Source organism: Telmatherina bonti (assembly GCF_933228915.1).
Source record: "Telmatherina bonti genome assembly, chromosome: 8".
Taxonomy (NCBI): Eukaryota; Metazoa; Chordata; class Actinopteri; order Atheriniformes; family Telmatherinidae; genus Telmatherina; species Telmatherina bonti.
In genome coordinates, this window is record NC_136626.1 from 3,767,877 (window position 1) to 3,778,993 (window position 11,117).

The 11,117-nt window shown below is 53.2% G+C and overlaps 1 protein-coding gene across 1 annotated transcript in view; it reads left to right on the forward strand.

Moving 5' to 3' along the window:
* frem1b (Fras1 related extracellular matrix 1b) overlaps window positions 1–11,117 on the forward strand; it is a 193,039-nt gene that overhangs the window by 120,817 nt on the left and 61,105 nt on the right. Inside the window, 5 exon segments of the mRNA XM_079245444.1 lie at window positions 8,944–9,111; window positions 9,186–9,394; window positions 9,735–9,828; window positions 9,894–10,146; window positions 10,336–10,530. Of these exon segments, the coding sequence (XP_079101570.1) occupies window positions 8,944–9,111; window positions 9,186–9,394; window positions 9,735–9,828; window positions 9,894–10,146; window positions 10,336–10,530 (919 nt within the window).

Genomic DNA, 11,117 nt, shown 5'->3' on the forward strand with positions numbered 1-11,117 from the left:
CCTCTTTAACCCGATCCTGGTCCTCTTTAACCCGATCCTGGTCCTCTTTAACCCGATCCTGCTTTAACTCGATCCCGGTCCTCTTTAACTCGATCCTGGTCCTCTTTAACCCGATCCTGGTCCTCTTTAACCCGATCCTGGTCCTCTTTAACCCGATCCTGGTCCTCTTTAACCCGATCCTGATTTAACCCGATCCCGGTCCCCTTTATCCCGATCCCGGTCCTCTTTAACCCGATCCCGATCCTCTTTAACCCGATCCCGGTCCTCTTTAACCCGATCCTGGTCCTCTTTAACCTGATCCTGGTCCTCTTTAACCCGATCCTGGTCCTCTTTAACCTGATCCTGGTCCTCTTTAACCTTATCCTGGTCCTCTTTAACCCGTTCCTGGTCCTCTTTAACCCGATCCTGGTCCTCTTTAACCTGATCCTGGTCCTCTTTAACCTGATCCTGGTCCTCTTTAACCCGATCCTGGTCCTCTTTAACCTGATCCTGGTCCTCTTTAACCTGATCCTGGTCCTCTTTAACCCGTTCCTGGTCCTCTTTAACCCGATCCTGGTCCTCTTTAACCCGATCCTGGTCCTCTTTAACCCGATCCTGGTCCTCTTTAACCCGATCCTGGTCCTCTTTAACCCGATCCTGGTCTTCTTTAACCCGATCCTGCTTTAACTCGATCCTGGTCCTCTTTAACCCGATCCTGGTCTTCTTTAACCCGATCCCGGTCCTCTTTAACTCGATCCCGGTCCTCTTTAACCCGATCCTGGTCTTCTTTAACCCGATCCTGGTCCTCTTTAACCCGATCCTGCTTTATCCCGATCCCGGTCCTCTTTAACCCGATCCCGGTCCTCTTTAACCCGATCCTGGTCCTCTTTAACCCGATCCTGCTTTATCCCGATCCCGGTCCTCTTTAACCCGATCCCGGTCCTCTTTAACCCGATCCTGGTCCTATTTAACCCGATCCTGGTCCTCTTTAACCCGATCCTGGTCCTCTTTAACCCGATCCTGGTCCTCTTTAACCCGATCCTGGTCCTCTTTAACCCGATCCCGGTCCTCTTTAACCCGATCCTGGTCCTCTTTAACCCGATCCTGGTCCCCTTTATCCCGATCCTGGTCCTCTTTAACCCGATCCCGGTCCTCTTTAACCCAATCCTGGTCCTCTTTAACCTGATCCTGGTCCTCTTTAACCCGATCCTGCTTTAACTCGATCCTGGTCCTCTTTAACCCGATCCTGGTCCTCTTTAACCCGATCCTGGTCCTCTTTAACCCGATCCCGGTCCTCTTTAACCCGATCCCGGTCCTCTTTAACCCGATCCTGGTCCTCTTTAACCCGATCCCGGTCCTCTTTAACCCGATCCCGGTCCTCTTTAAGCCGATCCTGCTTTAACTCGATCCTGGTCCTCTTTAACCCGATCCCGGTCCCCTTTATCCCGATCCTGGTCCTCTTTAACCGAATCCCGGTCCTCTTTAACCCGATCCTGGTCCTCTTTAACCCGATCCTGGTCCCCTTTATCCCGATCCTGGTCCTCTTTAACCCGATCCCGGTCCTCTTTAACCCGATCCCGGTCCTCTTTAACCCGATCCCGGTCCTCTTTAACCCGATCCCGATCCTCTTTAACCCGATCCCGGTCCTCTTTAACCCGATCCCGGTCCTCTTTAACTCGATCCTGGTCCTCTTTAACCCGATCCCGGTCCTCTTTAACCCGATCCCGGTCCTCTTTAACCCGATCCCGGTCCTCTTTAACCCGATCCTGGTCCTCTTTAACCCGATCCCGGTCCCCTTTATCCCAATCCTGGTCCTCTTTAACCCGATCCCGGTCCTCTTTAACCCGATCCCGGTCCTCTTTAACCCGATCCCGGTCCTCTTTAACCCGATCCCGATCCTCTTTAACCCGATCCCGGTCCTCTTTAACCCGATCCCGGTCCTCTTTAACCCGATCCCGGTCCTCTTTAACCCGATCCCGATCCTCTTTAACCCGATCCCGGTCCTCTTTAACCCGATCCCGGTCCTCTTTAACTCGATCCTGGTCCTCTTTAACCCGATCCTGGTCCTCTTTAACCCGATCCTGGTCCTCTTTAACTCGATCCTGGTCCTCTTTAACCCGATCCTGGTCTTCTTTAACCCGATCCCGGTCCTCTTTAACCCGATCCTGGTCCTCTTTAACCCGATCCCGATCCTCTTTAACCCGATCCCGGTCCCCTTTATCCCGATCCCGGTCCCCTTTATCCCGATCCCGGTCCTCTTTAACCCGATCCTGGTCTTCTTTAACCCGATCCCGGTCCTCTTTAACCCGATCCTGGTCCTCTTTAACCCGATCCCGATCCTCTTTAACCCGATCCCGGTCCCCTTTATCCCGATCCCGGTCCCCTTTATCCCGATCCCGGTCCCCTTTATCCCGATCCCGGTCCTCTTTAACCCGATCCCGGTCTTCTTTAACCCGATCCTGGTCCTCTTTAACCTGATCCTGGTCCTCTTTAACTCGATCCCGGTCTTCTTTAACCCGATCCTGGTCCTCTTTAACCCGATCCCGGTCCTCTTTAACCCGATCCTGCTTTAACTCGATCCTGGTCCTCTTTAACCTGATCCAGGTCCTCTTTAACCTGATCCTGGTCCTCTTTAACCCAATCCTGGTCCTCTTTAACCCGATCCTGCTTTAACTCGATCCTGGTCCTCTTTAACCCGATCCCGGTCCTCTTTAACCCGATCCTGGTCCTCTTTAACCCGATCCCGGTCCTCTTTAACCCGATCCTGGTCCTCTTTAACCCGATCCCGGTCCCCTTTATCCCGATCCCGGTCCTCTTTAACCCGATCCCGGTCCTCTTTAACCCGATCCCGGTCCCCTTTATCCCGATCCCGGTCCTCTTTAACCCGATCCCGGTCCCCTTTATCCCGATCCCGGTCCTCTTTAACCCGATCCCCGTCCTCTTTAACCCGATCCCGGTCCCCTTTATCCCGATCCCGGTCCTCTTTAACCCGATCCTGGTCCTCTTTAACCCGATCCTGGTCCTCTTTAACTCGATCCTGGTCCTCTTTAACCCGATCCCGGTCTTCTTTAACCCGATCCCGGTCCTCTTTAACCTGATCCTGGTCCTCTTTAACCCGATCCTGGTCCTCTTTAACCCGATCCTGCTTTAACTCGATCCTGGTCCTCTTTAACCCGATCCTGGTCCTCTTTAACCCGATCCTGCTTTAACTCGATCCTGGTCCTCTTTAACCCGATCCTGGTCCTCTTTAACCCGATCCTGGTCTTCTTTAACCCGATCCTGCTTTAACTCGATCCTGGTCCTCTTTAACCCGATCCTGGTCCTCTTTAACCCGATCCTGGTCCTCTTTAACCCGATCCTGGTCCTCTTTAACCCGATCCTGATTTAACCCGATCCCGGTCCCCTTTATCCCGATCCCGGTCCTGTTTAACCCGATCCCGATCCTCTTTAACCCGATCCTGGTCCTCTTTAACCTGATCCTGGTCCTCTTTAACCTGATCCTGGTCCTCTTTAACCCGTTCCTGGTCCTCTTTAACCCGATCCTGGTCCTCTTTAACCTGATCCTGGTCCTCTTTAACCCGTTCCTGGTCCTCTTTAACCCGATCCTGGTCCTCTTTAACCTGATCCTGGTCCTCTTTAACCCGATCCTGGTCCTCTTTAACCTGATCCTGGTCCTCTTTAACCCGATCCTGGTCCTCTTTAACCTGATCCTGGTCCTCTTTAACCTGATCCTGGTCCTCTTTAACCCGTTCCTGGTCCTCTTTAACCCGATCCTGGTCCTCTTTAACCCGATCCTGGTCCTCTTTAACCCGATCCTGGTCCTCTTTAACCCGATCCTGGTCCTCTTTAACCCGATCCTGGTCTTCTTTAACCCGATCCTGCTTTAACCCGATCCTGGTCCTCTTTAACCCGATCCTGGTCCTCTTTAACCCGATCCTGGTCCTCTTTAACCCGATCCTGGTCCTCTTTAACCCGATCCTGGTCCTCTTTATCCCGATCCTGGTCCTCTTTAACCCGATCCTGGTCTTCTTTAACCCGATCCTGGTCCTCTTTAACCCGATCCTGCTTTATCCCGATCCCGGTCCTCTTTAACCCGATCCCGGTCCTCTTTAACCCGATCCTGGTCCTCTTTAACCTGATCCTGGTCCTCTTTAACCCGATCCTGGTCCTCTTTAACCTGATCCCGGTCCTCTTTAACCCGATCCCGGTCCTCTTTAACCCGATCCCGGTCCTCTTTAACTCGATCCTGGTCCTCTTTAACCCGATCCCGGTCCTCTTTAACCCGATCCCGGTCCTCTTTAACCCGATCCCGGTCCTCTTTAACCCGATCCCGGTCATCTTTAACTCGATCCTGGTCCTCTTTAACCCGATCCTGGTCCTCTTTAACCCGATCCTGGTCCTCTTTAACCCGATCCTGGTCCTCTTTAACCCGATCCCGGTCCTCTTTAACTCGATCCTGGTCCTCTTTAACCCGATCCCGGTCCTCTTTAACTCGATCCTGGTCCTCTTTAACCCGATCCTGGTCCTCTTTAACCCGATCCCGGTCCTCTTTAACCCGATCCTGGTCCTCTTTAACCCGATCCCGGTCCTCTTTAACCCGATCCCGGTCCTCTTTAACCCGATCCCGGTCCTCTTTAACTCGATCCTGGTCCTCTTTAACCCGATCCTGGTCCTCTTTAACCCGATCCCGGTCCTCTTTAACCCGATCCCGGTCCTCTTTAACCCGATCCTGGTCCTCTTTAACCTGATCCTGGTCCTCTTTAACCTGATCCTGGTCCTCTTTAACCCGTTCCTGGTCCTCTTTAACCCGATCCCGGTCCTCTTTAACCCGATCCTGGTCCTATTTAACCCGATCCTGGTCCTCTTTAACCCGATCCTGGTCCTCTTTAACCCGATCCCAGTCCGCTTTAACTCGATCCCGGTCCTCTTTAACCCGATCCTGGTCCTCTTTAACCCGATCCTGGTCCTCTTTAACCCGATCCCGGTCCTCTTTAACCCGATCCTGGTCCTCTTTAACCCGATCCTGGTCCTCTTTAACCCGATCCCGGTCCTCTTTAACCCGATCCTGGTCCTCTTTAACCCGATCCTGGTCCTCTTTAACCCGATCCTGGTCCTCTTTAACCTGATCCTGGTCCTCTTTAACCCGATCCTGGTCCTCTTTAACCCGATCCTGCTTTAACTCGATCCTGGTCCTCTTTAACCCGATCCTGGTCCTCTTTAACCCGATCCTGCTTTAACTCGATCCTGGTCCTCTTTAACCCGATCCTGGTCCTCTTTAACCCGATCCCGGTCCTCTTTAACCCGATCCCGGTCCTCTTTAACCCGATCCTGCTTTAACTCGATCCTGGTCCTCTTTAACCCGATCCTGGTCCTCTTTAACCCGATCCTGCTTTAACTCGATCCTGGTCCTCTTTAACCCGATCCTGGTCCTCTTTAACCCGATCCTGGTCCTCTTTAACCCGATCCTGGTCCTCTTTAACCCGATCCCGGTCCTCTTTAACCCGATCCCGGTCCTCTTTAAGCCGATCCTGCTTTAACTCGATCCTGGTCCACTTTAACCCGATCCTGGTCCTCTTTAACCCGATCCTGGTCCTCTTTAACCCGATCCTGGTCCTCTTTAACCCGATCCCGGTCCTCTTTAACCCGATCCCGGTCCTCTTTAAGCCGATCCTGCTTTAACTCGATCCTGGTCCTCTTTAACCCGATCCTGGTCCTCTTTATCCCGATCCTGGTCCTCTTTAACCCGATCCTGGTCCTCTTTAACCCGATCCCGGTCCTCTTTAACCCGATCCCGGTCCTCTTTAACCTGATCCTGGTCCTCTTTAACCCGATCCTGCTTTAACTCGATCCTGGTCCTCTTTAACCCGATCCCGGTCCTCTTTATCCCGATCCCGGTCCTCTTTAACCCGATCCCGGTCCCCTTTATCCCGATCCTGGTCCTCTTTAACCCGATCCCGGTCCTCTTTAACCCGATCCTGGTCCTCTTTAACCCGATCCCGGTCCCCTTTATCCCGATCCTGGTCCTCTTTAACCCGATCCCGGTCCTCTTTAACCCGATCCCGGTCCTCTTTAACCCGATCCCGGTCCTCTTTAACCCGATCCCGATCCTCTTTAACCCGATCCCGGTCCTCTTTAACCCGATCCTGGTCCTCTTTAACCCGATCCCGGTCCTCTTTAACCCGATCCCGGTCCTCTTTAACCCGATCCCGGTCCTCTTTAACTCGATCCTGGTCCTCTTTAACCCGATCCCGGTCCTCTTTAACCCGATCCCGGTCCTCTTTAACCCGATCCCGGTCCTCTTTAACCCGATCCCGGTCATCTTTAACTCGATCCTGGTCCTCTTTAACCCGATCCTGGTCCTCTTTAACCCGATCCTGGTCCTCTTTAACCCGATCCTGGTCCTCTTTAACCCGATCCCGGTCCTCTTTAACTCGATCCTGGTCCTCTTTAACCCGATCCCGGTCCTCTTTAACTCGATCCTGGTCCTCTTTAACCCGATCCTGGTCCTCTTTAACCCGATCCCGGTCCTCTTTAACCCGATCCCGGTCCTCTTTAACCCGATCCTGGTCCTCTTTAACCCGATCCCGGTCCTCTTTAACCCGATCCCGGTCCTCTTTAACCCGATCCCGGTCCTCTTTAACTCGATCCTGGTCCTCTTTAACCCGATCCTGGTCCTCTTTAACCCGATCCCGGTCCTCTTTAACCCGATCCCGGTCCTCTTTAACCCGATCCCGGTCCTCTTAAACCCGATCCTGGTCCTCTTTAACCCGATCCTGGTCCTCTTTAACCCGATCCTGCTTTATCCCGATCCCGGTCCTCTTTAACCCGATCCCGGTCCTCTTTAACCCGATCCTGCTTTATCCCGATCCCGGTCCTCTTTAACTCGATCCTGGTCCTCTTTAACCCGATCCTGCTTTATCCCGATCCCGGTCCTCTTTAACCCGATCCCAGTCCGCTTTAACTCGATCCTGGTCCTCTTTAACCCGATCCTGGTCCTCTTTAACCCGATCCTGGTCCTCTTTAACCCGATCCCGGTCCTCTTTAACCCGATCCTGGTCCTATTTAACCCGATCCTGGTCCTCTTTAACCCGATCCCAGTCCGCTTTAACTCGATCCTGGTCCTATTTAACTCGATCCTGGTCCTCTTTAACCCGATCCTGGTCCTCTTTAACCCGATCCTGGTCCTCTTTAACCCGATCCCGGTCCTCTTTAACCCGATCCCGGTCCTCTTTAACCCGATCCTGGTCCTCTTTAACCCGATCCTGGTCCTCTTTAACCCGATCCCGGTCCTCTTTAACCCGATCCTGGTCCTCTCTAACCCGATCCCGGTCCTCTTTAACCCGATCCTGGTCCTCTTTAACCCGATCCTGGTCCTCTTTAACTCGATCCTGGTCCTCTTTAACCTGATCCTGGTCCTCTTTAACCTGATCCTGGTCCTCTTTAACCTGATCCTGGTCCTCTTTAACCCGATCCTGGTCCTCTTTAACCCGATCCCGATCCTCTTTAACCCGATCCCGGTCCTCTTTAACCCGATCCCGGTCCTCTTTAACCCGATCCTGGTCCTATTTAACCCGATCCTTGTCCTCTTTAACCCGATCCTGGTCTTCTTTAACCCGATCCTGGTCCTCTTTAACCCGATCCCGGTCCTCTTTAACCTGATCCTGGTCCTCTTTAACCCGATCCTGGTCCTCTTTAACCTGATCCTGGTCCTCTTTAACCCGATCCTGGTCCTCTTTAACCTGATCCTGGTCCTATTTAACCCGATCCTTGTCCTCTTTAACCCGATCCTGGTCCTCTTTAACCCGATCCTGGTCCTCTTTAACCCGATCCCGGTCCTCTTTAACCCGATCCTGGTCCTCTTTAACCCGATCCTGGTCCTCTTTAACTCGATCCTGGTCCTCTTTAACCTGATCCTGGTCCTCTTTAACCCGATCCTGGTCCTCTTTAACCTGATCCTGGTCCTCTTTAACCCGATCCTGGTCCTCTTTAACCCGATCCCGATCCTCTTTAACCCGATCCCGGTCCTCTTTAACCCGATCCTGGTCCTATTTAACCCGATCCTTGTCCTCTTTAACCCGATCCTGGTCTTCTTTAACCCGATCCTGGTCCTCTTTAACCCGATCCCGGTCCTCTTTAACCCGATCCTGGTCTTCTTTAACCCGATCCTGGTCCTCTTTAACCCGATCCCGGTCCTCTTTAACCCGATCCCGGTCCTCTTTAACCCGATCCTGGTCCTCTTTAACCCGATCCTGGTCCTCTTTAACCCGATCCCGGTCCTCTTTAACCCGATCCCGGTCCTCTTTAACCCGATCCCGGTCCTCTTTAACCCGATCCTGGTCCTCTTTAACCCGATCCCGGTCCTCTTTAACCCGATCCCGGTCCTCTTTAACCCGATCCCGGTCCTCTTTAACCCGATCCTGGTCCTCTTTAACCCGATCCTGGTCATCTTTAACCCGATCCCGGTCCTCTTTAACCCGATCCTGGTCCTCTTTAACCCGATCCTGGTCCTCTTTAACCCGATCCCGGTCCTCTTTAACCCGATCCTTGTACTCTTTAACCCGATCCTGGTCTTCTTTAACCCGATCCTGGTCCTCTTTAACCCGATCCCGGTCCTCTTTAACCCGATCCTGGTCTTCTTTAACCCGATCCTGGTCCTCTTTAACCCGATCCCGGTCCTCTTTAACCCGATCCTGGTCCTTTTTAACCCGATCCTGGTCCTCTTTAACCCGATCCTGGTCCTCTTTAACCCGATCCTGGTCCTTTTTAACCCGATCCTGGTCCTCTTTAACCCGATCCTGGTCCTTTTTAACCGGACTAACGAGCCCGAGGTCCTCTTTTACAGGACCTGGTCCACTTCCAGGTACAGTACAATGCGTTTGGTGTATCTGGACGGTTCTGTATGCTGGACCTGAAGTCAATCTGACCCGTTAGGATGATGCTGTCCTTCGTCCTCTGTCCCCCCAGCATGCAGTGAACCACATGAAAGTGGCCTTCATGCCTCCAGTGGAGGACATAGGTCCGGAGCCGCTCTTTGTTCAGTTCATCTTCTCCGTCAGCGACCGCCACAGCGGCACCATCTCCGGTCTGATCTTCAACATCACCATCACCCCTGTGGACAACCAGGCTCCTGAGGTCAGAGGTCAAACTGCCCCATCTGTTATCAGTCCGTCACGGTTTGGATCTGGATTGGATCCTCTGTCTCGTAGGCGTTCACCAACCTGCTGCAGGTGGAGGAGGGGGGCGGAGCATTCGTAACAGGGGAGCACCTCCTGGTCCAGGATCAGGATAGCCGGGATGAGGCGCTGAGGGCGGAGCTTCAGACGGCGGCTCGTCACGGTCGGCTGGAGCTGCAGGGACGAGAACTGCTGCTGGGAGACGGGTTCATGCTCCAGGACCTGCGAGGACTGCGGCTCAGGTGAGACTAGTTCAGGTGAGGCCTGGTCTAGACCAGTTCAGGTAAGTCTGGGTCGGGAGAAACCAGGCCAGGTGGTTCTGCTTCATCCACTCGGGTCGTGGTTGCAGCAGGTGGAGCTGATTCTTTCAGCTACTTCAGGCTCTGGTTCTGGATGGAAATGACCAAACATCCTGATAAAGGTTCCCTGAAGTCTTTGGATCAGAACCAGCATGAGGTTTTGATCCAGACTGACACACCAACATTTGAATTGGTCCTGGAAGCAGAGTGTGGTTCCAGGTAATCACACCTTACAGATCATCCTTGGCCCACCAGACGTTCTGGTTCCTGTCCTGTGTTGCAGGTATGTCCACGATGACTCGGAGACCACCGAGGACGAGGTGGGTCTGAGGGTGACGGACGGCCTGAACTCTGTCGACGTCGCTCTGCGGATCCAGGTGAGTCTGTGGTGACATCATCGTGCTACCTGCTGAGCTTAGAACAGGTGTGTTTCCGTCCTCAGGTCCTGCCGATGAACGATGAGCCCCCCCAGCTGGGGAAGGGTCTGCGAGCGGAGTTGAGCTGTGTGGAGGGGGGGCGGGTCCAAGTGACGGTGGATTACCTGTCGGCAACGGACCGGGACAGCGATGACTCCAGACTGACCTACATGCTGGCCCGAAGACCCGCCAGGGGGGAGCTGCAGAGAACCGGACTGTCGGTGGACAAGTTCTCCCAGCAGGACCTGCTGCAGGGACACATCTACTACGTCCACTCAGGCGAGTCCACGCTGCATTCAGGGTCCTGATCTTCATCCAGATTATCATCTGTATCCAAATTAAGATCTGGATCTGGTCCAGATCCAGATCTTAATTCTGTTTTGTAAACCTTGGACATAATCCACCTGAGCCAAAGTCTTTAACCAGCTCCAGGTTTGGGTCTTTGAATGCATCTCTCTCTCTGTTCAGGTGGAGAGATCGGTCCTGATCCGGTCTTTGACACCGTCACCCTGATCATCTCCGACGGTGAAGCCGGGGACATGGACAGCTGTTGCCACGGAGATGCCCGACCCCCACCGGTCCCTCTCCATGGCACACTTCCTGTTTATGACCTCAACGTGACGATACTTCCTGTCAACAACAAAGTTCCCGCCATCAGTTTGGGTATGAACATGGGCGGTCGGGGGAGGAGTTCCACCCCCGCTGCCGTTGTTTGTTTGTTTGTTTGTTGAAGGAAAGTGAGCAGAAAAAGCAGAAACTACGCGGCTTGCTGATGAGCAGCAGTCTCAGGCTCCACTAACATGGGAAACCGATGTTTACGTCACGGAGCAGGAAGATGAGAAACTGACTGACAGCATGTCCAGATCATGTCGTTTTCTCACAGTCCAGCTCCGGTCCTCGAGGACCATAATCCTGCAGGTTTTCCATGTATCTCTGCTCCAACACACCTGGCTTCTATCAAATGGATCTATCAGCCAATGAAGAGAGAGAGAAGCAGCTTCTGAGTCCAGTATGCAAAGCCAGAATGAAAATGGGAGCCTCACTGGATATTCTTCCTGACGGCTTAAAAGCCCTTCTTGCCCCCTCCCCCAACGCTCCTCTCCTGGGATGAGGGATCGTTCTCATGGAATTCTCAGCCAGGAAACAGGATTGAGGCGGAGTTCTGTGCTTATCAATGCCTACCAGCCAGGACACACTGAGATGTGGGAATGTGTGTGTTTGGTGGTGTATTACCGTCATAAACATCTCCA